Here is a 23794-nt window from a genome sequence, read left to right on the forward strand (position 1 = left end):
ATTTTTTTTTTGAGACATTAATCCCAAATTTAAACACGGTATAATCAGATGCTACTAGTAAATTCCCACATTCACCAGAGCGAGTTTTAGGTTTCCAAATGGTAATACAAGCCCTTAAAGGTTTTTCCAACATGTCACAAGTATTTTGATTTGAAAACACTAATTCCCCAGTGGCAGATTCACATATTAATAGGGACATAATAATGTGCCCATCTCCACCCTAACAAGGAGAAATTCCTTGGGATTTAATGATTGGGATCATTAGGCTAGGCAAACCACTGTGGGAAATATACTCACAATAGACACATGACCTGACCATCAGCCAATCACTGGCTGACAATAAATCATTTTAACAAAGTGCGCCCAAAATATAAATAGCTAGCAGAGAGAAGACCATATAAAGAAAGAGCAAATCAAATAGGTAGAATCCATATAGGATGAGACTGCTGTTGTTAGAAGGAGCTGGGTTGGACTGAACCCGTGTCTATGCCCTTATGTGACCAAACCCAGATGATACTCACTGATCAAAGCTGACACGCTGTTGAGCTTCGGGTCATAGGAGCACTTTCCCTTCCCGGATTCCACTCTTCCCGGCTCTAAATGGAAGATTTCTTCCTGAAATGGGAAAGTCACATGGAGATGGCTATAAATTCAGCACTCTTCATCTTGTCACTGTGATTCCCTTGTGTAGGGAAAATGAGGAAGCATATGCGCTGCCTCTGGCTCCTGTGGGACCTATAGGGTGTGATGGGGGATGAAGTATTAGAATAATGAGCATATGTTCATAGAGAAAAATACATGCGGGGAAAGCGAGGGATTTCTAATCCATTTCCGTGCCACTCTACTGCGGGAAACATGTGTCGTGGGCTTCTTCTTTCGCCATAATAAGCTGCATGCCAAATATCTCTGCTTCTTGGTGCCTATGGGTGGGTAGGCCGACTGCTGACACCTGTAATCCGGCACAGTGAAAACAAGCCTGGGATGGAGGCTGGATGACTGATGTTCCCCGCTCGTGGCATCCCAGCACGCAAGCACTGAAAGGTGATTGGCAGGAATTTGCGTATGAGAGTGGGGAAAATGAAATAGTGGCATGCAATGGCATGTCCTTAGCCCCGCCTCACAGACCAGAGCATGTCCAATCCCTCATTTTTCACCCCCAGCAGGGACAGAAATGGAGACATCTCTGTGGAGACATCTCTGTCACTGTCCATCAGCACTAAAGCAGGAAGACTATGGAATTGTGCCAAACTCACTTCAATGGCTCATACACACATCCCTTTGCAACTCCCTACTCATCTCTGATTAAAATCACCGCTCGTGCAAATAAGAAGGTGCTGGCAGCTCACTCGAAGCCATGCCAGATAGTGACGTGTAAGAAAAAGGTCACAAACATTTATGTGTTCCGAAGGGAAGCTGTGCCCTGAACATGTTTTTACAACCCTGCCATAAAATATGACCCTTCAGAAAAGTTGCAAAATGTAGAAAAAAAAATCCAACTAAAAAAAGAGTTGGACCATTTTCAAAGTGTCCCACATCAACTAAAGTCCTTCAAAAGCTCCTTTCTGTGTTTTAAAGTGCTTGGAGAGCTCAAACAGTAAAGACACATTCAAGTATGTGTCCCTTTTATTGCTTTTGCTGCATAGCTAGTTGGCTACAGATGGCTGATGTTTGCTCTGGGCTAACAGAGCCTGCTGTGGGAGTGGGTCAGATGCTGACTAGTCCTGCCGCCTCTGTGGGAGAGTCTGTACCACATTCCTGCAGGAGGTGGAGGGCTCTGTGGGGTGAAGGACTGGTGGGTGGGACACCCTGCACTGCCTCAGATAAGCAAGATGATGGATTTGGTTGTTTATGGGCGAAGCTAAATATATGCTAAATAAAAATGAATATGTCATGCACTGAATAGAATTAAAAGCCTTTTTAATTAAATCTGTTCCTAGCAATTTTCCAGCAGCCTGATAAGCCATTTCCACTTGATAACCCAGCTCTCATGCAAAACATGGCATTTAGTGCAGATGCAAAGCACTAAAAGGACAATGACGAATAAGAAAGGGTGCTCAGACAATGAGGCTTACACAAAGAAAACATGAATGGAACATAGGAAAAATAAAATGACATGGAGTTAAATGCATTTAGAAATCATACAAAACTTCAAAGCTTGTGCATGGACGAAAAAAATGCATGCCAAATGTTACGGAGATAACCAAATGAAGGCCAAGTTAAGAGATGGTGATGTGCTCAGACACAAAGAGAGGGAGCATGCTGCTGGTGACCGCGAGCCCAGGCAGTACTCAGGGCCGTGGTGCAGACAGGGCCCACATCGCACCTTTAGTCCAAGTGTCTCGTGCACCGCGCTGGGTTCAGCTGCGCGGCTAGCCCTTCCTCTGGCCTGGGCCATCTGCAGATACATGGATGTCTAAAACAGGAAACAGCAATACAGTCTGGATGTTACGCCACTGATGAGGAAGGATTGAGGCCCTTCCTGATGCTGCTGCAGATGAGAGTGTCCTGGCTTCAAGAGACGATGAGAAACTCCTCAAACCAAAACTATTGAAGTCAATATAATGCAAGATCATAAGGAAAATATATAGATGTGTGTTTGTGTGCAAGATTGTTCAGGGAATGTGTGTAGCTTTTTTTGACCAGATGGTGGAAAAGGCAACAAAAATAGTTCTCAATCCTGTGGTTGAGTCAATAAAGGCTGTCACAGTATGCTACATATGAGCCCTAAAAGCTGCTGCCAAAGCAAAACATTTAGCTATTACAGTTTACAAAAGCTACAAGGCTCGCACTTTAAGCTCTGTAAATTTTAGGAATATATCCGGCAATGGTTTAACAGGATATGTGTGTGCATGCATCTGTACGGAGTGTATCATTTCATGTTTTTGTAATCATGGAGAACTCCCCCAGCCTGGCTAAGAAAGGTGCTCACGGGGCTACGACTCAGACCTGTCTGTTCAGTGTGACGGGGAAAATAACAGCCCTCTCATTAACGGACAAGAACTGGAACATTCCACTTGCACCCCATAATGGGAGCTCCCACTTCCAATTACCCAACGTCTCACACGATGGAGGCTGGCGGGAGGCCTGGATGGATGCATGAAGAGGTGGATGGATGGGTGAGCGACTGGATGGAAGCCCTTCATTAGCAAGGGGTCACCATAGGAACAGTGTGCAACAAGAGACTCGTGCAAGCCATGCTTGCCGTTGCAAGTTCTCTGTGATCTCCAGGGAGAGTCCAATGGGAAATTTACATTTTATTTATTGCTTTTTAAAAAAGTCCCCTGGTCATCATTAGGGAACAAGTGTGATATTAGGGAAGAGTGAGGTGTTAAAGGGGAGTATGGCGAGGTAGTGATGCCTGGCTTGGTTTAGGAAATTCAAGAGGTCCCATTAAAGGTTGAGACTAAACAGAGTAGCTTTAACAGCTCACTGGGGACAACAGCTGTGCATTGGTGAGGCTGGTGTGCTCGCTGCTCTGCCATATGGGGACACATGGTACCACAAGCAGGCTTAATGATGGAGGAAAATCATCATAAAGTGTAATGTGGATGGAGGGTAAGATCCCGGGTAAATGAAAGAAAAAGGAGAAGGCAAGCTTTGCCATTCATGATGCAGATGGAGAAAGCCATTTGTATATGCTAAGATCACTTTCTTGGCCTCTACAGTCCTCAATTCTTTAATCCTAACCTGAGGTTTGCGTCCACGGTTGACAAAGGTACAGACTGGATTGTAAGCTCCTGTCCCACAGATGTACAGCTGAGTCCGGTTCCATGGCTCGATCAAACGGATGAAGTTTGCACATTCCTCCTGGAAATCATAAAGACTGAAGTCAATTAAACTGCAATAAACACCCAAATAAAAAAACAATTCTGGGCTAAGTCCAAAACTACAGTTGAGTTTTTTAACAGGTTTCTCACATGAAAACTAGTGGGGAAAATGAAGGGAGTTGTATACTCTTAATGTAGCATGTTTACAAAAAAACAATATATTTTCTTTTTTGGGCAATCAAGTTGATGGAAGTCACGTCAGCTGAACAACCCTACTGTGGTTATGAGTGTTGTCAACACGCATACTTACATTGGCATCTTTCCCACTCACAAGGCACTCCATCCTTCTTCGTTCAGACACTGGCCAGTGTATCTGCAAGGGAGGAACATAGGACATTTTATAGCAATAGTCCAACCCGTTATACATCATTGGCTTTTATTGGATTTTTGGGTTAAAATTGCAAAAGGGATATCCACCCAGTCAAATATTAGTCCTGTTGGGATTGTTATACCCCAGTTACAGTGTTTTAATGAACCGACAGCAGAAAAACTGTATTCCAACAAAAACTACATGTGAACTAACCGGAATGACTGCTGCTGGGGCAGCAGAACAGAACATGTTGCCCTGGGGGCAGCTGCTTTGCGCACTGAGGTAAAGGCGTTTGCTTCATCCCAGTGTAACAGCCCATTTCAGGGTTAAGGGGTGTAGCTAAGGGGAGACAGAACATGGGAAAGGTCTTACGATATGTGGGTCCTTGTTGATGTCATGGAGATCGAGGGACAGAATGTGGTCCTTGCTGCCAACATACATGCGATCATGGTCCTCATCCATACGGAGGATCCGGTAGTCGGATGTGTTGAGCAGGTAGGCGAAGTGATGAGCGGTACCGGTAGATCGCAGCTCTGTATGACGACAGAAATGCATCCATAAATGACAGCTGCAGTTACATATGCACATTGACACACACACACACACATGCACACGCACACGCACGCACACGCACATGCGTGCACAAGTGACACATTCCTCATGCCACTTCTGCATGTGGACTTATCTGATGGTTTTCCACCAACACTGCTGTAACTTTACACCACACATTAGAGACAAGTGCTACTGAGTATCTGTCACACCGTGTTGATGGCTTAATACCGCCTGAGTGGATCAAACAATCTCGAAAGTCTCCTATCAGTGGAAGTCTGTGACGTCCAGTGGGAGGTAAGGAAACACATACAGTAGTTTGACAGTTACATGTGATGTTTTCTACAAATTCATACCACATATAAGTTAGGGTAATAGGGGTATACATGACAGAATTTCGATGGATTTCAGCTCTTCCATCCCGCTTGGACACGACTCTCTGAAGGTCAAAGGAGTGTGCGCCTTTGGTGACACAATGTCATCGACACGTCCTCACATGTCGAGAGTAACCCAACCTCCCTACAGCTCTGTCTTGGAGTGTTTGTTTGATATGTTCTTTTTGGTTCAGCAACCACAGAACAGGCAGAGCATAGAGGCCAGTGCTAAGACAGCAAAGGCCCCATGCCCCACCATAGACAAACACACTCCTTCTGCAATCTATAGGGGAGAGGCATTAGAGGCTGACATTCACATATTGTTAGACAAACACAGAAGTTTCACTCAAACAGCAGGAAAGTCCCGTTTCACTGTTTAGCTTTATTCTACAAGCAGCAGACCACAGAAAGCTGAACTGAGAAGGACACTTTGAGGTTACCCCGAGTTATTTTTGTGTTGATTTAGCAGCCAAAATGTGGTGAAGGGAAACCAGGGGATAAACTGTCGAATACAGTTAGCTGTGTTTGACTGTTAAATATGACATATCAGAACAGAGGTGTGCCAGTGTAAAATTAAACGAGCCAAGCATGAAATATAGTCAACGTGGGGTGTCAGACCTTAAAGGCAACTCCTTAAGACTTTTAAAAACAAGGCTGGTCATTTCCAGATTTGATTTCAGGGCAGTATTTTTTTGCGAGCTCTGTATGTGCAGTCATGTTTGAAGTGTGTTTGAAGTTGCTGAGAAACATTCCAGCGAGGTTGTTAGGTCTTTCTGAGGAAGAGGTCTGGACACCCAAGCATGCAACACCATCAACATGTCCACCATTGGGCCTTAAAATAAACACCATCTAGAGACCTTTTTAAATGGACTCCCTATGGAATCTGATATTACCAGTCTTTCCAGCCAGATCTAAATTTAACATGGGTTACGTCAATAAGCAAAGATTAATAGCATTAGACTTGCTATATTTGTAGAGTTTGATTTAATAACTTTGCCCACCGAGGGAATGTTTACAGGTCAGCAGAGTGATTGGCAGCTGTCAGAGTTCAGTGCAGAGGAGCTGCGACATGTGGCCGGACACTGTGATTATTTGTGTTGGAGTCTTAAGTTGAATGATGAGTCCCCATACACTCCAGCTCCATGTGTGTCTGTGCAGATAGAAACACACTGGATACGAATGCATTGTACACACACACACATTCCGAGGACCAGTCAAAGCCCTTCCTGAAGCAGGTTGTCAGCGACTCCTCAGTGTGTGTTTGTTGTCAGAGAGAAGCTTGATAGGACCATCTGTCAGCTGAAGAGGGAATGCTGAGCAGTGCAAAGCAACAACACGCCCTATAGAGAGCTGCATGCTAAGAAACAAACACTTGCAATCTAATCGCACAGTCATCTGATAATACACAGATAGTCTGGTCGAAATGTATTCCACGGCGTGTCTGAATTCTGTCACAGTTCAAACATAGCTAATTAACTCTAATGTCTTTCCTCACACCTTATAGCCAACAACTGAGAGCTACGCCCGTTAGGTGATGGCAAAGAAATCCAATCCGCAACGCGCTCATTCTGAGTGAATCAGAACTTGCGAGAGCTCTGTCGAAGTAATGCTGCACAGGATTCACATAAGAACTCATGCCAAAGTCTACATTACATCGGGCTTTCTTATATCTTGAGAATAAAACTGTTGAAAAACTAGTAAACAATTTAAAAAAAAAAGAAGGTGTGAAGTCATTCCAACCTCTTTCAGCTCAGTCCCAAAGTCAATCTGGGCCTCAGGCCGGGTCACAAGGCATTTCGCTTGCTTGAAATGTCGATCGAGGATGTATAATGGCAGCAGGCTGAGCTCGTTTGCTACTCTGCTCCGGAGGTCAAGTCGCCCAGCAGGTCCCTGGGCTTACACCAGTGCCAGGCAAACATCCCAGCCACAATCAGCTTGGAAAAACATGCAGAGAGACTAGACTGCTTAAGAATGACGCCGTGGAGTGGCTTTTGTTTAATCGAGAACAGAAAGAGGAGTTTGCGGGGTTGTGTTAAAGTGTGTTGGTACACTAATAGTTTGAAGAGCTGGCAATAAGCTTTGAAGCAAAAACAAAATCAAATCAAATTTGCAAATGATCCCTGGTCAGCCCAACCGGTCAAACTGCCCACTCGATACACCGTTTCTCAGACTCAGCTGAAAATTTGCAGAAGCAGATTACAATTTCAAACGGGAAAGGCTCAGAGAAGCTGAACTACTGTGCTCTTTGTCAGGCACATTAAGGCATGACAGCATTTTCCACACACATCCTGGAGATTTAAATGCTGGGAGCAGAGTACGAGTGTGTCTATTAGAACCAGATAAACCCTTAAAGTAGCCCATTACTGCGTGTATGGCTTAGGTTCACTCTGGGGGGTCTGCACACACACAGGGGGGGCTTTGTTTCAGAAACACATCGCTTCCCCCATGTGGAATGGCAATGGCTCTATTAGAGGTGAAAGTAAGCCAGTGAGGGAACCTGATCCTCACACTCACGGTCATTCCCTGTCCCCAGTCACTTATATTTTTACAGTAGCACGCCTGCATTTGCATGCATATAAGAAGAGGTATTTTCATGACATTTTTCATATTTCTTGCTCATGTAAGTTGTGCAGGTGTAGCAGTGCACAGTAAAGTTAAGAGGTTCCACAGGACTAAGCTCAGACCTCTCTGCCCATAGTGAGTCTGTTCTCCTCAGTCTGCTGAACACAGACAATTCTCTACTCACAACCAGCATCTCAAGGTGCTATTGGCTGACACAGCCTGCTGCCTGTTTCCACAATTCAACACTCCTTAATGGCCACAAGAAAGGTGATCGCTGCTGTTTGAGAACTAGGTCAGATGAGTCCTAAAGACATACTAGTTTAATGTCAGCATCAGAGCCACCTGCTAAATATTGTGCAGAGCTATAGATCACAAAAATAATACATAACAATCAATTAAAAGGCATTTACCATTATTCAAAATGCAGGTCTTTCCATTGTGTCATTTTTACTATTGGTAATTTAAAAAAAAATGTTTACTTCAAGTTCAGTCAAAGTAAGTAAGAAGTAACATTTAGTGATGTGTGTACAGTACCTGACATAAGCAGCATGACCTTCTCTAAAATTAAGTGATTAATGTGCCAAGTCCTTCAAAATAGGGTGTCAAAAAATCTTCAGAATTTTGACAGTGAAATAGTGCGAAGCTAGAAGCTCCAGCCTGGGGATTCATGTGGGCCAGTTGCAGAAAGTACATTTGGACTATTTATTCAATTCAATTTCACTTCAGTTTTATCTACAGAGCAAAATCATCATGGAAAATCGTCCCAGTACACTTTATAACGAAAAAAAACCAGCCACATAAAATATAAATGTCAAGGAAATATTTTAAAAAGTGCAAGCAAACACAAAATCACATTCAAATATCAATGTCATATCAACGTTATAGACAAGTTTAAAAAAAAAAAAAAAAAAAAACAAGAGACTAGAGCAAATCCAGGTTTATTCAAAGTTAAAATCGAATTCACAGGCCACCAAAACATTCATTGTTCAATATCTATGGTTGAAAACAATGATTCTCAGCGAATAGGTTGGGAGTCTTTGTCATACATGCTGATACATGTGCAGATGCTTCCAAGGAATCCTTAAGAGATGCTCTACAGTATTTAAGTTTTAGAAAGCCTTTAATTCTCACACACACCATCACTACCCGTTTCATCAGTCCAGCACTACCAACCTGAGGCCGGGATGGTGCTACTGTTATTTCACTGCCTGGCTGCACAACCGCTAAATCTCAAATATGGTCCTTGCATGAAAAAAAAAAAAAGAGGTGAGCAGGGAAGTGAGTCCAGTAGCAGTGAAGCTGGGCCAGCACTCAAGCGAGGAGCCAAGTAGCAAAAAGTACACAGATGGTTTGTTTTATTTATTGGCCAATGAATTTTCATTGCATTCATTAGATTTATTTCCTGAGAATAAACACAGGTTGCTGTGACTAAATACATGAGTGCTTCATTCACTGAAAGAGACTGGACTTGCAAATGCAACACTGTCTTTCCAAAGTCTGCAGTTAATGGCACACGTAACGTTTTTTTTTTAGATTTGTGGAAGAATATTTCATGTTAAACCTTCAGCCAATGTACTGGAGATGGTCAGTAATACAATACAATCGTTGTGCTGGAAAGTGCTGGATGTGTCGCACCATTCGATTGCAAACCTTTGCTCAGACCATTATGAGCGTAGATGTATTTTTATAAGCTTCCCTGGTTAAATGAGGTATAGAAATATAGCGGAGACACATGCCTCACTGTCAGACTGAGCCAGCCCTCCTCCTCCTCCTCCTTATGAGAGAATACTTGGCTGCTGACGGTGATCTCCGGGGCTGCAGGCCTGCATGTTATAGCATATCTTCCCATCTTAAATTAATAGCCAACGGCCGAGTTTACTTTGGAAATATGTTCGAACAGGAAAGGTTCACTGGCATGGAGTGCACTCTCAAGATCCCATCTCCAGAAATAAGAAAGCACACTGGTCAATACCGTCTTCTGTGAGATGATTTCCCACCATGCTGTCACACAAGGGAAAGAGGAGACCGAGTTTTATGTATCATATTCAGCTGTTAATGCGTCCTACCCGCGGTGTGCTCTGGTAACATTAGAACTTCCTTTCATTAAGGAGCGATTACTGCATCCAGTGTGGCTTTACAGTACACAGCTCGTCCCACTCATAACTTTCCTGGCAAATTCACAAGAAGCATCGGGTAAGTGATTGGATCATGGAAAACTTCAGACTGTGTGTTTAAACAAAACACTGACAGAGAGAGACAGAATTAAGAGGGGGTAAATACACATCCTGGCACATGACAGGTTGGCGCACACTCGCTAGGTGACACTGATACGGGTGTTCCAACCCACTGCATATTTCTCTGGTTTCAAATTGGGTAAATTAAAAGTGCAGGCTGCTGCCAGTGTCAGTGCAGAGCATGTTGCTGCTTGAAGCCTGCTATGCTCCCTGTAGATATGTACGGAAGGTAAGGGAGGGTTGGGGGATGGTGATGGGAAGAGACAAAGGTTCGTGGCTTTGACATAGAACAAAAAGGGAGTGATCAGCAACGTGGACGAGCAGAGTGTGTAGCAATAATCTGTTTAATTCATGGCTGTGTGGTTTTAGATTGTGGAACTGATAATTGGACACTGCAGCCGCTGCATCAACCTGCCCTTCTATCCAAGGATCACTGCAAAATCTACGTGAAACAACACCATTAAAAAAAATAAGCTATGATATATTTCACCGAAACAACTCTATATTAAAAGATGTAGTGTTAAATAAGGTTTGATTTAATGTTGTAAGGTAGAGTGACAGAAATACCCCTTTAGCCCCTGGCACATCACAAACAAGCTGCACTACCTGAGCAGTGACCTGAGGCAGTTTCCAACCCATCAGAAAGAGGCGTGTTAGTTCACACTCACACATACATCGGAGTGGAAGGAGTGATAATTAGGGTGTTTAAGAGGAGGCGGGAGTGGTGGCATGCTCTCACACATCAAAGGCAGCACTTGTCAGGAATCCTGGCCAAATATTTTGGATGCTGTCAATGCAGAGAAGGAAAACTGCAGTTCAGACAATCTTATTACTTCTCGGAGGACACACATCATTGCAAGAGCAACAATGGAGCTGCACGAAATAGCTTCAGAGACTCTTTTTTTTTGGGGGGGGGGGGTTGCCTAGTTGGCAGTTGGGTCAACTTTTAACAAGGTGCAATAATGAGTTTAGACGCCACAGGCGACAGTGCCACAGGTTTAAGAGACTTGCTCAACATGACATAATTCTCATTAATTCATATGTGTCTTAGTGACTGAAATATTCATAAGTGTCTGCTTCCTGTCTACCTGTATAAAAGTGCATTCATATTCTTCGGCACACATCTTGTTTGTTAGGTTTGAAGAGTTGAAGCTGAGAATCTGGGCTGAAATGGAGCACATGGACATATGCTATCTGTTGCATGATCTGGGAGGACTGTGTCACTCTGTCTTCATCCTTCTCTAACACGGCCTTCTGATGTTGCTTCAGCAGATTTCTGTTTACTTAGCCATTACAAACTTGCCAATAATTTTCTTTCTGATTTTATTCCAGGCTTTTCTGTGTGATGCTTTGGTTTGATTTGAATAAGTTTGGAAAAAAATACTACTTAGCTAAAGCAAATGTCCAATATTATATAAATTAATATATATATATTTTTTTAATTAAAAAGCAGGTGTAGGTCTGTATAAATACTGTGAAAGTGTCAAAACACTCATGGCATAGAGAAAATGCACACAGCAATTGCGCCATTTGGACTTCCATAAGTTTGTGATGTCACAAACTCAAGCTCATGTCTGCCTTTAAGCATGGCCCACTGTCCAACCTTTAAAATAGAAGAAAATATCAAACACTCCTCTGTCGTGGAGCTAGTAAGCCACAAGACCAAAGGAAGTCGGTGAATGGCCTAAGCATGCATCACTCAGAAAACCAATCAGCCAATCAGAAGAGAAGGTCATTGATATCAATACACCTAAAAGAAACAGACACAAAACAGCCTGTACTTGGTCGAGCTCCAGAGAGAGGCTAAAGAGGGGAGATGTAAAACTATAATGAGACCGCTTTTGGTGCTCAAAACCCCGAAAACATCTTCTTATGATATCAAGCATGCAAATGAAACACTGGAAAAGTGTAAAATATGGACCTTTAAGTTACAACATAAATGCTAATAATTGGCTAGCTGTGTGGTATCTAACCGTTGCGTTTAAATACATTTGCACCTGTAGCTTGAAAAAGGCAAAACACAGTACACACATCTTGTACTGTGCCTTTCACAAAATGTGGCGATGTGTTTTCAGATGACTTATTTGATTACACTTTGAAAAAAGTCAAAGACATTACAGAATTTACACAGTAGGAGCCAGGTTGGCATGTATCCAGATACCGCTATCTGAGAGAGGTTGTGTTCTCTCTCTAATCTTAATCTAGCACAACTTTCACACAGTGATTTCCTGTATCTGCAGGATAAGGAAGTGCCTAATATAGGGGCAATCACTGAGCACATTAACATGAAGATGGAGATTAAAGAACCTTCTCCTGCTTGTGGACAAGTGTGTGCCCGCTGGAGGCCTGGACTGCCACCTGCACTGCTATCTTGTTAGCGGAGCCCCTTCTAATCAGCGACCGTCGGGGCCCACCGAGATCTCAGCCTCACTCTCCTTCAACGGCGTCTTTCAACACAACTTGTCTTCATGTCAAACATTTACATTAGTTATTTGGGTTTGTGTAAAGTTGCACGCTTCAAAGCCAGCAGAGAAGTGACATAGTTGTTAAGGAATGCTTCTGTGATTACTGGAGAGTGGGCATGAGGTTAGTCGTGCTGCTAAATGAAATGGAACGATAACAGCATGAGAACGCAGCAGCTGCTTGGCTCGGCTTAGTCACTCTGTAGGGCGGAGGATGATAAAAGTCATCCCAGGCTCCGCCACTGTGTCACATCAGATAACAAATATGCAAGGGCACAGGATCCAGAGATGTGATCTGACCGACTGGTAATGCCAAAGAGCCGGACCCACAAAGGAATAGTAATCTATTGTGATGTGCTGCAAGCTTGGCCACATCCTCTCCAGGGGTCTGTGTGTGTCTGTAGCTTGGTAAAGAGGCAGGCTCTGCTTCTTGCTGCTTGGAGAGAAAACACAGACATTAGCATGGCTGTACAAACACCTGCTCCACATCAGAAGAATCAACACGAGCAACTTGCGATCATCTTACTTCAAACTTGATGAGATTGACAGGGCAAGACACAAAGACAAGATGATGGCCTAAATCACATTTACTGCAAAACGTATTATCTTCTCTATTCATTATCCGTATTGGTGTCAGAACAATAACATATTGTATTCTCGTTTCATTTTGTTGTATTATATTGTATAATCTGGATTTTATTTCATTCCGGCAGCATTTTTAAAATGCAAAATTGAGTTCAGTCATAAGGAGAAAAGCTCAAAACTAACAGCTCCCATAGAGTGAGATGTGGGTGAGATTAAATAATAGTTCAAGTAGGGATGACAGCACAAACATGTGAACACTTTTTCTTAAGGGAATTTATACTGTTGCATCTGTTTGTACATACAAGTACCATACAAGCACCATACAAGCAGATGCAGAATGGGGGGAAAAAGGGACTCAGAGAGAAGTTTAAATATCCACACACTTGGTCAGTCGCTACAACCACACTTGCCAGCACCAGATATAAAATGTGTGGTTGCTGCTCAACCATTGAAGCATACGGACAAAAACACAGAATCTATCTCTGTATGTGGTAGTCTAGTTTGGTTTATGATGCTTTTTTGTGAATTCACATGCTAAGATTGGTCAGTCACACTGGAAACACCCATAGACTGTATATATAAAATGGCAGTAGCCTCCGGGTCTAAAGAGTGAAGACAATGGAAACTGCCTTAAAGTGCCATGCCACTGAGAGCCACTAGAGGCTGACTCCATAAAGCCTTTGACTCCAATCGACTCCCATTCAAAAGGCGTCAACTTCTCTCATGAAATACTAAGTCAATACATTTTGTATTTACAAGTCATTATGGTGTCATTTGCTTAATAAAGTCCTTCTGATCAGTGTTTTGGTTTCTGAAAATAATTTCATAATTAATATGATATGTGATTTGTGAGTGGGGTTAGTGTCCTCAAGTTGTCAGTCAGATCCACCACTCACTCCCCCCCAGCTTGTCTAAATATGGTAACCTCTGGCTCCAAAAAAACAACGGCCAAAATGACAGACTCGAGGCTTCAAAATGGAAATTCACAAACCAATGGGTGATGTCAAGCTGAGTTGCCACTTGGAAACACCAGTTGCCATATGTAGACACCTTGCACTTTGAAAATCCCAAATGAATCAAGCACTATGACCAAAAACATCTGAACCTTTTTTTTATTATGACAATTATTGTTGTCATAAAAAATAAAAATACACAAATAAGTGTGTTTGATATGATGTGATTCCCTGCCAGATTGTACCAGCCATTAAACCTCAATAATGTGAAGCTACTTGGCTATTCATGGCACGCTGTTTGTGTTCTGTTGCTGTGAGCACCATGACTAGGGAAAAGGTGTGACCCTCTCTTGTCTCAACACATGTTGAATGTGATCTGTCATAATGGTTATGCACAAAAAATGCTCCCTATTGCACATCATTAACCACCACATCTGTCCTCACAGTATCCAGAAGTCGCACCACTATGCTCTGCATCAGTGGGAGACGTGACACCTTGCTGTTTACCGCCGTCGCCACCTCGTTACTTCTGTACCCCACGCCCTTCCACTCCCCCTGCCGACCTGGGGGGCTCACCCGCTCTATAATTAGGAATGACTGTAGACCCCCATTCCTCCCCGTCCTTGCTAATGGCACCAATTTGTATTCACTGTCAGCTCTGATGAGCTCTCATGCAGAGAGATGGCCTTATCACAGGGCCTCTGGCTCCCATCACCTAAGCCCCTCTCCTGTTGCCAATGCGCTGATGGACAGGCAGAAGGGGTGAGAGGGTGAGAGAAGAGGTACACATTTATCTCCATTTTTATGTGAACTTTTGTAACAGCAGACACATGTGCTCCAAAGAATCCATTCACAAAACTTGAAGTGCGTCACCCTTAGCATCACTGTATATTCATTTTAAATAAACAACGTGCGCTGTTGGACCTGTGTTCCTTTTATAAACAAATGATCATCCTTCTTTCTTACTCTAGTATAAACCTATAAAAGCAAAGGTCCAGCTGAGGGGGATGTGAAATGTGGAGAACCAGTAGGGAAGGAGATCCTCCCTTGAGAGTCTTGATCTAATCGCACACATCTGCATAAACATGGCTCTGTTTTAACGGACATGTGTTTTATTAACAGTCTCTAGCTCAGCAGTGACACGTCTTGCGCCGTTCCCATCTCATATGTCGATTCCTGCAATCCTTTGGCAACCTCTTTATACCTACTGTGGTTCTGAATCAGACTCAGTCACAAATTACTATAGTTGAAAAAAGTTAGTAGTTGCTGCCTTTATCTAAAGCAATCAGTTTTTAAGATTATTCTAAATAGCACAGATGCTATAACGTTCTCCGGATGACACTTGGATGACATCTTTTGAAAGTGCTGGTCAGTGGGGCTGCTGCAGCCTGAGCCAGGAGACACAGGGAGGTTAAAGGCCACTGGGCAGCAGTGGCAGTGCTTTATGTTCTGGTTTAATCTGGGATTAGCTCAGGGTCAGGGTTATCTCTCCTCAGCCTGAGTGGAATCAGGAAACAGGGATTGCCTGGGGTAAAGTGGCATTACTGGACCGCCTGTCCAGAATCGCAATGAGCCTGTGTTCACCAGGGGGTAAAGGAAAGAGGGAGAGTGCATGTCGAGTATGGCTCACTGGGATCAGGGTTGTAACCTCTCTGCCATCACTCTAACACTTCCCAGAGTTCCAGCTCAGTGGCGATCCACATGCACTAAGAGTATGAATTACTACACCCCAAGAACCAATGAATCACCGGTATATGGTATCTGTCTAGCCACAGTTATGTGCATACCTTCTGGTTTCCTTTAGCATGGTAAATTCATTTTAATGCTGATTTAGTCCAGAGGAGGTAGCAGAGCACACATATTTATATCAGAACAGGCAGAGTACTTCAGAATTAGCAGAAGGTCTTTGAGGAGCAGCAGCCACAAAGACTAAGCATAAAACCATAGCTGAAAGAGCCCTGTTACCTTTAGCATCCCTTATCTTAACCTGGCAAGTCTCAGCATCATGTCAGAGTATAATCCGCACTTACATGGAAACACTCAGAGGCAGAGACACACTCCACCATCTCTGGTTCTGCTGTCTGAGTCCAGAGAGTGTGTGCACCTGGGAGAAACAGACAGCTATGAGACCAGAACAGCTTTATTGTAATGAAGATGGATCTATCTGAGTCTCACTCTCTGTTAAATGTTGGAGAAACTCTCCGTGAGAACACAGAAACTGCACTTCACCAAAAGCAGAGCAGATATGGGAGACAGACTGGAAGACTGTTAAAGGACAGTAGCCCATTAAAACCAAAGAAATCTACTAACATTAGTCTGATGACACTTCATAACTCGAATTTAGCCTCAGTTGCATTCGAATGACCTGAAAGCTGTAGTCAAATTTCAGTAACAAAGTGATTTTTTTTTTTTTTAATACATGAATCTACAGTGGATATGTCACTTTTGTGAGAATCTGCTCGGGGGTTCCCTTCAAAAATATTTACTTTTCATCATTAGTGACACATTATCTCATAAATGCGCATCTTTGTGACACATCTGGTGTGATAGACATAAACAGTTACATCAAAGGGCATCAAAAAGCATCAAAAAGACAGGTTTAAGCAGCTATGGGCTGACTTCCAGGCGAGGGTTTCAATTTTCTCTATTTTTATTGATGTTATGTTGAAAGTTTGGTATGTTGTGCTGTGGTAAACTAAGCCTTTATCCTCTACAGTTTTACCATTAACTATTTCAAAGTAGTTTACATCCAGTGAAGGGAAATAACTGGTGATTTTAATTGTATCAATGGGGCAACATCTTGTCAGCTTGAATTCACCACTGAGAAAACTGGAAAAATGTCTCAATGCGACAATACATCTCTGTGTCTCAGGTGCATCCTGACAGCCCACTGGAAGATTTACAGTTGAACAGACACAGGATGTAGCAACCAAATGTATCTGACACCGCTGGCCCACTATCATGCCCCATGGTTATGAATGCCTTATTTGTTAAGGCAGTGTGGGGTCACAGTGTGGGAGGCCAGTTGTTCCAGCCCCTTCCTGAGGATGACACCGAGGCAGGACAGATTGTGACAGCAGCCATTGTGGCTCTGCTCCAGGTCTCTTCCTCCCACCAGTCTCCCGCTGTTCCCTCATCCTGGGTAAGTGCACACAGTGCCACCTCAGCGCTCGTCTTCCTGTTTCTTGGGTGGGCAGGTTTGTGGAGAAGTTGTGGGCAGGAAAGCATTTACTGTTTTAGTCACCATGTGGTACTCTTGCGGTCATCAGTCACAGTTGACATGAGGCAGATGATGTTGACCGAAGTAGGAGGCTGATGGGACGTCTCCCTCCCCTTAGTCCATCGCCTCTTTGAACAGAGGCAGATGATCAGCTGAGGTCTGATGTGCCCCTGATTCCCAGGCCTTGGGGACAGGAAATGGGATTAGAAAACAAATCCCCCTTTTTCACGCGTATGTCAGCAGCTTCATTGCATTTTGCCTCATCACTTACTTTCTCTATTCAAAGGGCAGTCTTTTGAAATGAAGGCGATTAGCCTTTTACAAACAGCTTTGTGTTTTCGGCTGCCGTTTCCTCGCTGGGCCTGTCAGCCAGGGTAAGCCCGAAATGGGCTGCACCCCAAACACATGGATCCATGGGAACCAAAGGTCAGCTAACTCCTTCTGAACTCAACTAATACAGTGCTGCAGCTACTAAAGGAAACCCATGTGGAAGTTACACGAGCAAAAGTCACTGATTCCATCCTGCTCGCTGATGCCGTAAGCCTGCTGTTCCTAAACCGCGGTTGTGTTAAAGGGCCTTTTAAGGCTCTGCACTCTTATCCTCTTTCTGAGTCAGAACAAGATAATAGGTTCCCTTAAGAATCTACGAATCAATCTGGTGGGCTAGGTTGTCCCCAACTGACCAATTTATTTTCAGATGTTTTGTGTCAGCGGAGAAAAAAACCAAAAACCAAAACATAAAACACAAGAAATCAGGACTATTAACATAGAAATACCTGCATGTTAACCAAGACGTTTTGAAATTAATGCAAGAAAATCCATTTTTATCTCCTCTATTCTACTAATTAATTTGTACTGTATGAGTGCTGATTGAGTTTTTTGTGTGGGTTGTTTCTACGCATTCTACACCTGGACAGTTCCTCAGAGCTTTATCTGTTAAGAAGTTTATTTTGGCAGACCATGCTCTATGCCCATGTAAGGTGGTGTTAAGAAGATAGTGGCTCAGGGGGTGGGTGGAAGTTTGCAGGGGTCAGCGAGTTTACTTTACCAAGCCGATTTAGTCATCCCAGTTTGTCACTGGTAATCTCCCGGCAGCTAACAGGGTGATAGAATTAGCCCGATAACTGTGGGAGATGGACAGAGAGAGAAGCAGAGAGAGATGTTTCTGTGTGCATGCCTTCTTAGACCTCGTCCCCATGGCTCTACTCACACACGTACGGATAATATGCGTAGCATGCACATATGCACACGCAATTGAAGTGCATCGCACACAACGAGGGTGACCTGTGATGGTTCGGACGCTGCAGCACATGTGTGAAGACGAAATGCGACAATGCTGTCAGGGAAACAAGCTGAAAATGTCCATTAGAGCAGATGCAAAACCAGAAATGTGGTAACTCCAGATGGAAGGTAAAGAATAGGCGAAAGCAAGAAGCGTGTGAAAGGTTTAGATTGGTTCCTCTGAGGTGGAATATGGAGGTGTTTGCTTTGGCAATGTTGACCAAAAACCTTAGCTCTCAGAGAGAAAAAAAAGGAGAACCATGCAGCCAAAGCATCCTCGTTCTCCTCCTTCATAACCCCCTCAGCACAGCCTCTTTTTACCCCACCATAAACACTTAATTTCTACCCCAACTCAAGGAATCTCCCAAGGAAATCGTATGCTTTCTGCATCAGCAGGACGTTCTTCTGCTTTTCTCACGTCCCGGCCCAACAGAATTAATCTAAAGAAGTAGGACGTTTATGAACAAAACTCCACCGGCATGTGACCTTAAGCAAGGAGCTCATAAGTGCTGAACTTGATGGGTATTGCATTTCGCTCACAGCCCAGCAGGAACTCATTTAACGACTTACTTTTATTTCACGATAGAAGGAAGTGTGCTTGTCAAAATGTATTTAGTGACTTTAGGTGCAACTAGGTTAAACAGTGACATGTAGCAGCTTCTGCAGGCGGAATACAAGTCCACAGGTTGTCTTGGCTGAGTTTTAACGACACGACTATACACCTTCTTTTCAACAACGGGTGTATATTACATGAATCATATAGCTAAGAAAAAGACACTCAAAGTGTGATTTACTGATTCTGACTGAATTGGACTGTGCTGTGGTTGTGTCTGAGTTTTATTAGTTGAAGATTTAACTGCAGACTGAAAAAGGGGGCATCCCAGCACCATTATGTCTAGCAGGGTGCAGATATGCTGGTGGCACAAAGATCAATTTCCCCTTTTCTCCTTTCAGCCGTGTTCTCTTGGAGCTGAAGTGCTGCTGTGATTGAAAGTCGTTCTCTCAGCACAACCTCCCTCTGGTGCAGCCAAATCTGAGGAGACAAAACAAACCCTCTTTCTCTCTCATCACTTGATTGCCCTGCAGCTCTTCTACACCTTGAAATTGGCGAGGTGACCTTGATGAGGGAAATACCAACTGTCAATCATTGATTACCAGGACGTTTTACACATTCACTTAAGGGCTCCCCTTTCAAGTTTGATCAATATCAGCCAAAATGTAGTCAGAGAGTAACACAGAGGAGTGGCTATTAAAGTAACACTGTGCCTCAGGAAAGGTAGGGCATTTTAAATGGGAAGCCTCTGCAGGAGAATGAGAGCGGGGATGGTCTCCGTTCACAACACACAAAATTGTACTAGAGATGGGAATGTAAAGCCAAAATAAAATTCTATATTCAGCGGGAACCAGTCCATAATTATTATTTAAACACAACCACTGCCTTCACCACACCCAAACTTCACATGTACACACACAAACAAACACACACATACACACACACACACACACACACAGACTCCCTTACACCATTAACTCAGGCTCAACAAATGCCATCAAACTTCCAGATCTCTTGTCTTTAACAAAGAATCTGATAAGAAGCATGTCTTTATAGCTGTAATGTTTAAGATGAGGGCCGTTGTTCGCTCTGCATGTCTAACCTCAAACTTACTTTGTCTGGTGTCAAAGCTTGCCATTGATTATATTTATGGATGGACCATCAGCTCAGTGCTTAGTTCTCAAGATGAGGTAGACCTATGATAAGCCTTGCAGAGTTTACACTGCACCTTATCTCATCTTTTCACTTATTTTTGGAAGGGGTTCTACGCAGAACTGTAATTGTCTGTGCATATTTTTGCTGTTCTTATCTCACAGTGCCACACACCGGAGCATGGCAGTATTGTGTTCTTCTTCTCCTCCTTTTGCGTTTAATAGCACTTAGCAAACAGCTTTTAGGTACATTACAGCCAGGCACAGGAAAATAAAACAAACAGATGGTCACGTAAATTATTCCATTTATTATTTTTGAAAGACTATTCAAGAATCATGATCCATCTCTAAATTGCACAAAAAGATTTCTACAAAAAAGACACTTTCTTGAGTCATATGAGCATCTATGCTGTCATCTCCAACACAAGGATAATGTTGTTGTTCACCCATGATGACTGCTCGCTTGGTGACGCCGCACCCCAAATTTACATTTGTCTTGGGCAATAAACACTTGAAAATCATCAAAGTTTATTAGTTATCTATTTGTTATGCAAATCTAATTCTGCCTGATGAAACACTTTTAAATGATGTCATAATAATGTATATTAGGTGTTTCTAACTATGTATAACATCACACTTACTAAATCAAAAGTTAGAAAGGGTAAAAAAAAAAAAAAGTCATACAGTTGAACAGGTTTCAAACAAAGCCCCAGGTAAGCCAAATTTATTTAGATGGTCAAACAATATGTTTAGGGTAAAATTATTACCTAAACTGTAAACACCCAACATTTTCTGTGCAATAACTTGGTTGTGAGTGCATGTCAATTTTACCTCAAAATAAAGTGACATGCCCAATTTCTCAGCAATTCAAAAATATGATTGTGACTTAAAGGGATCATGGGCAAAAAACACAATATCAGATCTACATTGTCATAAATGGTAGTCATCTTTTAAACAATTTTAAGAGTGTTTGCAGCCAGGTAAAAACAGTTGGAATCCTCTTCGGAAAAACCTGAGACCATTGAGGAAAAAAGGAAGCCAATCCTTATATGTAACAACTACATTTCACAGAAAATCTGAATCCATAAATGGGAAATAAGGTAAATCAAACCATGCCAATGTAATAAAGCTACTGGCTCGCTGTGGAAAACTGAAACGTGTAAGGTGAAAAGGTTGATGCCATGCCTCATTATTCCTGGATAGCATATTTGACATGGAATCAACTGTTAATCCAGAGAAAATCCTACTGGTTTTTTCTATCAGAATGGCCTTGCTGTGGGTTGATGGGAAGTGGCTAAGGGATTGCTGGGCCGCGCTGCCACTAAGCCATGACTGTAAGCATCCCGCTCTGGCCGCAACACTCCGCACTCCCCATAATGACTCATTGATCTGAGCTTCTCAATCCCTGCCTGCCTTATCTCAGCTAATGGGGCGGCATCATGGTCTGTCACAGCCTGCAATCGCTCTAAGAGACTGAGTGCACTTAGAGGTCAGCGCTGTTGTTCTCCAGTTGAGTCACACTACAACCAGGTGGGGAAAAAAAACAGCTTTATGTGTCTTCCTGAACACTTTCCCTTCTCATTTGACAAGTACACACTCCCTCTAACAACCATTCTGTTGTTTTTTCATGGAGGGGTATAATATACAATCCCTATAGGACTTCCTTTTATCATTTCAATAACAAAGTCGCACTTCACACATCCATAATTCTTGTGGGTCCATGATAGCCTGGCTTTGACCCCAAACTTTGAAGCTCACAAAAAGGACGCCCCTACACAAACCAATGAAAAGGCTCCCAAATCCACAGTGACTTATAACTTTTGAGGCTGGCCTGACAGCAGAACGCAGCAGGGAGTGGGTGGGAGGGAAGGGGGAGAGTAAATAAAAGCTTGAAAAGGAGTAAATAAGTTGGCTGTACTACAATGCATGTCTCTTAGCAGGTTCACTTTGCTTGCATTCCCTATTGGCCAATACCACTGAGATTAGAAAGTATTTCTCATCAGAGAACCACAACTACAAACACAATGAATTTTGTGATGTGCTGTTTCAGATCCATATCACATTTCTTCAGGGTCGCATGACTGAGATGAGGAGTGGTATAACCCCAGAATGCATTTCCTTTTCTCTAAATCCTGTAGTGCATTGTCCTGCATCCACCCACAGGTCACAAGCCCATATGACCTGGGAGCAGCAGTGGGTCACACAAGTCTACTAAAGTCTACATTAAGTTTAAAAAAAAAAAAAAGAAAAGAAGAGCCAATCATATTTTACCCACAATCTCTGCCCCCTGCCTGCCATCATCTCCCTTCCTCATTAATCTGGAGGAAACCTGTCTCTCTCGACTCAGTCATGCCTGAGGTGACATCCGCACATGGCAGCAGACACACAGCCACTTTGACAGCTGTGGAAATATTGGGCTAAATTCAAAACTCTGCCTCCCTGAGAGATTTTAATGACCAGTCAGCCTTCCCTCACTTGGGTTTAAATCTGACACACCTGACAGCCCTGACATTTGACTGACAGGAAGGATATCCTACTCTGTGACCCCGCAGCCCTCCTCTTGAGTACTTCTGGCAGTAGGTAATGAGCAACAGAAGAGGTCGGAAGTATAGATTGCAAAGTGGCTCAAATACAGCTTTTGTTCAGAATGAATTCCGAGATGGTAAGGACAAGAAACCAGAGGGAAGGAGGCACTCCAGACCAAAACGTTTTTCTTTTTCTTTTGTTACATTCACAACTCTCACTGCAAAACGGACTGGAGATTGTACAACTTTGGAAATAAATTATCCTTTCACCTACTGAGACATACACATAACATACAAATACAGGTCAGGAAAGGAAAGTGAAAAAATGTGCAAGTGGTAGAAAGTAGTTTTGGGGCCCTGTGTAACTGAGATAATTGTAGTGAACTCCAGTTTATTCCCGTTTGAGGCAATATCCTGCTTTGACAGAGCTGGAGGACTCTTCCTTAGAGCTCGGACCTTAGTGGGTGTAAATAGCAAGGTGTTTAAAAAAAGACAAATGTCTGTGTTGGTGGGGGTTACGGTTATGGAGAAGATTAAATAATGATCTAGTATTCAGTCTGAGTGATAGTTTTGTTTTGTTCTGTTTTGTTTTTTTTAAGTTTTAAGGCTCACCAGTTGTAGAACACCACAGAATAATACAAAGAATCTGTGATGATATCTCCCAAGGCAGGATTCCCTTTGTCTAGGTTAAGTTAAAAATAAACATTCTGGTTTGGTTTTAAATGTACTTCATTGAGGGACCGTAGTTGTCATGGCTACAACATTAAACATGTGGTTAAGATTAGGGAATGATCTTGGTCAAGCTTTTTAAAAAAAAAAACCATTGACTCTCAGTTAGAAAGAGGAAATGAACCCGTCTTGGATGGATGGGCTGAGACTTCAACGTGGCCCATATCCACCCCAACCTCCTTTCTTTACACAAACTTTATCAGTTTTTAATAACGTAACTTGACTTCCCTCATTTACCACTGAAGGGCTTTGTCACTTATGTGATAAAACATCTGATGCTGTCATTCTTTTTGGGAGGATAGTCTCTGCAAAATCCTGTGGAGGGAACTGCCTTGGTCTCACACTCGTCTGTGGCCCTGCATCAACCAGAAATTAACTTTCAGTTTGGTATGAAACTCATCATGGTTTGAGATCTTCGTGTCCCAAAGGGGAACCCATTAATAGATAACACATCGGCAATGAAAAACAGAACTCACTCC

At 42.9% G+C, this 23794-nt stretch overlaps 1 protein-coding gene across 4 annotated transcripts in view; it reads right to left on the bottom strand.

Annotated features, from left to right (window-relative positions):
* sema3fb (sema domain, immunoglobulin domain (Ig), short basic domain, secreted, (semaphorin) 3Fb) overlaps positions 1 to 23794 on the bottom strand; it is a 60805-nt gene that overhangs the window by 19353 nt on the left and 17658 nt on the right. For 2 of the 4 annotated variants that reach the window (XM_069714129.1, XM_069714120.1), the window contains exons 2-6: positions 4510 to 4670; positions 4078 to 4140; positions 3688 to 3807; positions 2324 to 2413; positions 522 to 615 (exon numbers count right to left, since the gene is read on the bottom strand). In XM_069714129.1, coding sequence (XP_069570230.1) covers positions 522 to 615; positions 2324 to 2413; positions 3688 to 3807; positions 4078 to 4140; positions 4510 to 4670 — 528 coding nt within the window. The remainder of the gene's footprint in view (positions 1 to 521; positions 616 to 2323; positions 2414 to 3687; positions 3808 to 4077; positions 4141 to 4509; positions 4671 to 23794) is intronic. The other 2 variants (XM_069714142.1, XM_069714136.1) reach the window with 1 other exon arrangement.

The sequence above is a fragment of the Brachyistius frenatus genome, unplaced genomic scaffold (assembly GCF_029030835.1).
Source record: "Brachyistius frenatus isolate BFR_SWC_R1_liver_20210118 unplaced genomic scaffold, ASM2903083v1 Contig_4, whole genome shotgun sequence".
Classification (NCBI taxonomy): Eukaryota; Metazoa; Chordata; class Actinopteri; family Embiotocidae; genus Brachyistius; species Brachyistius frenatus.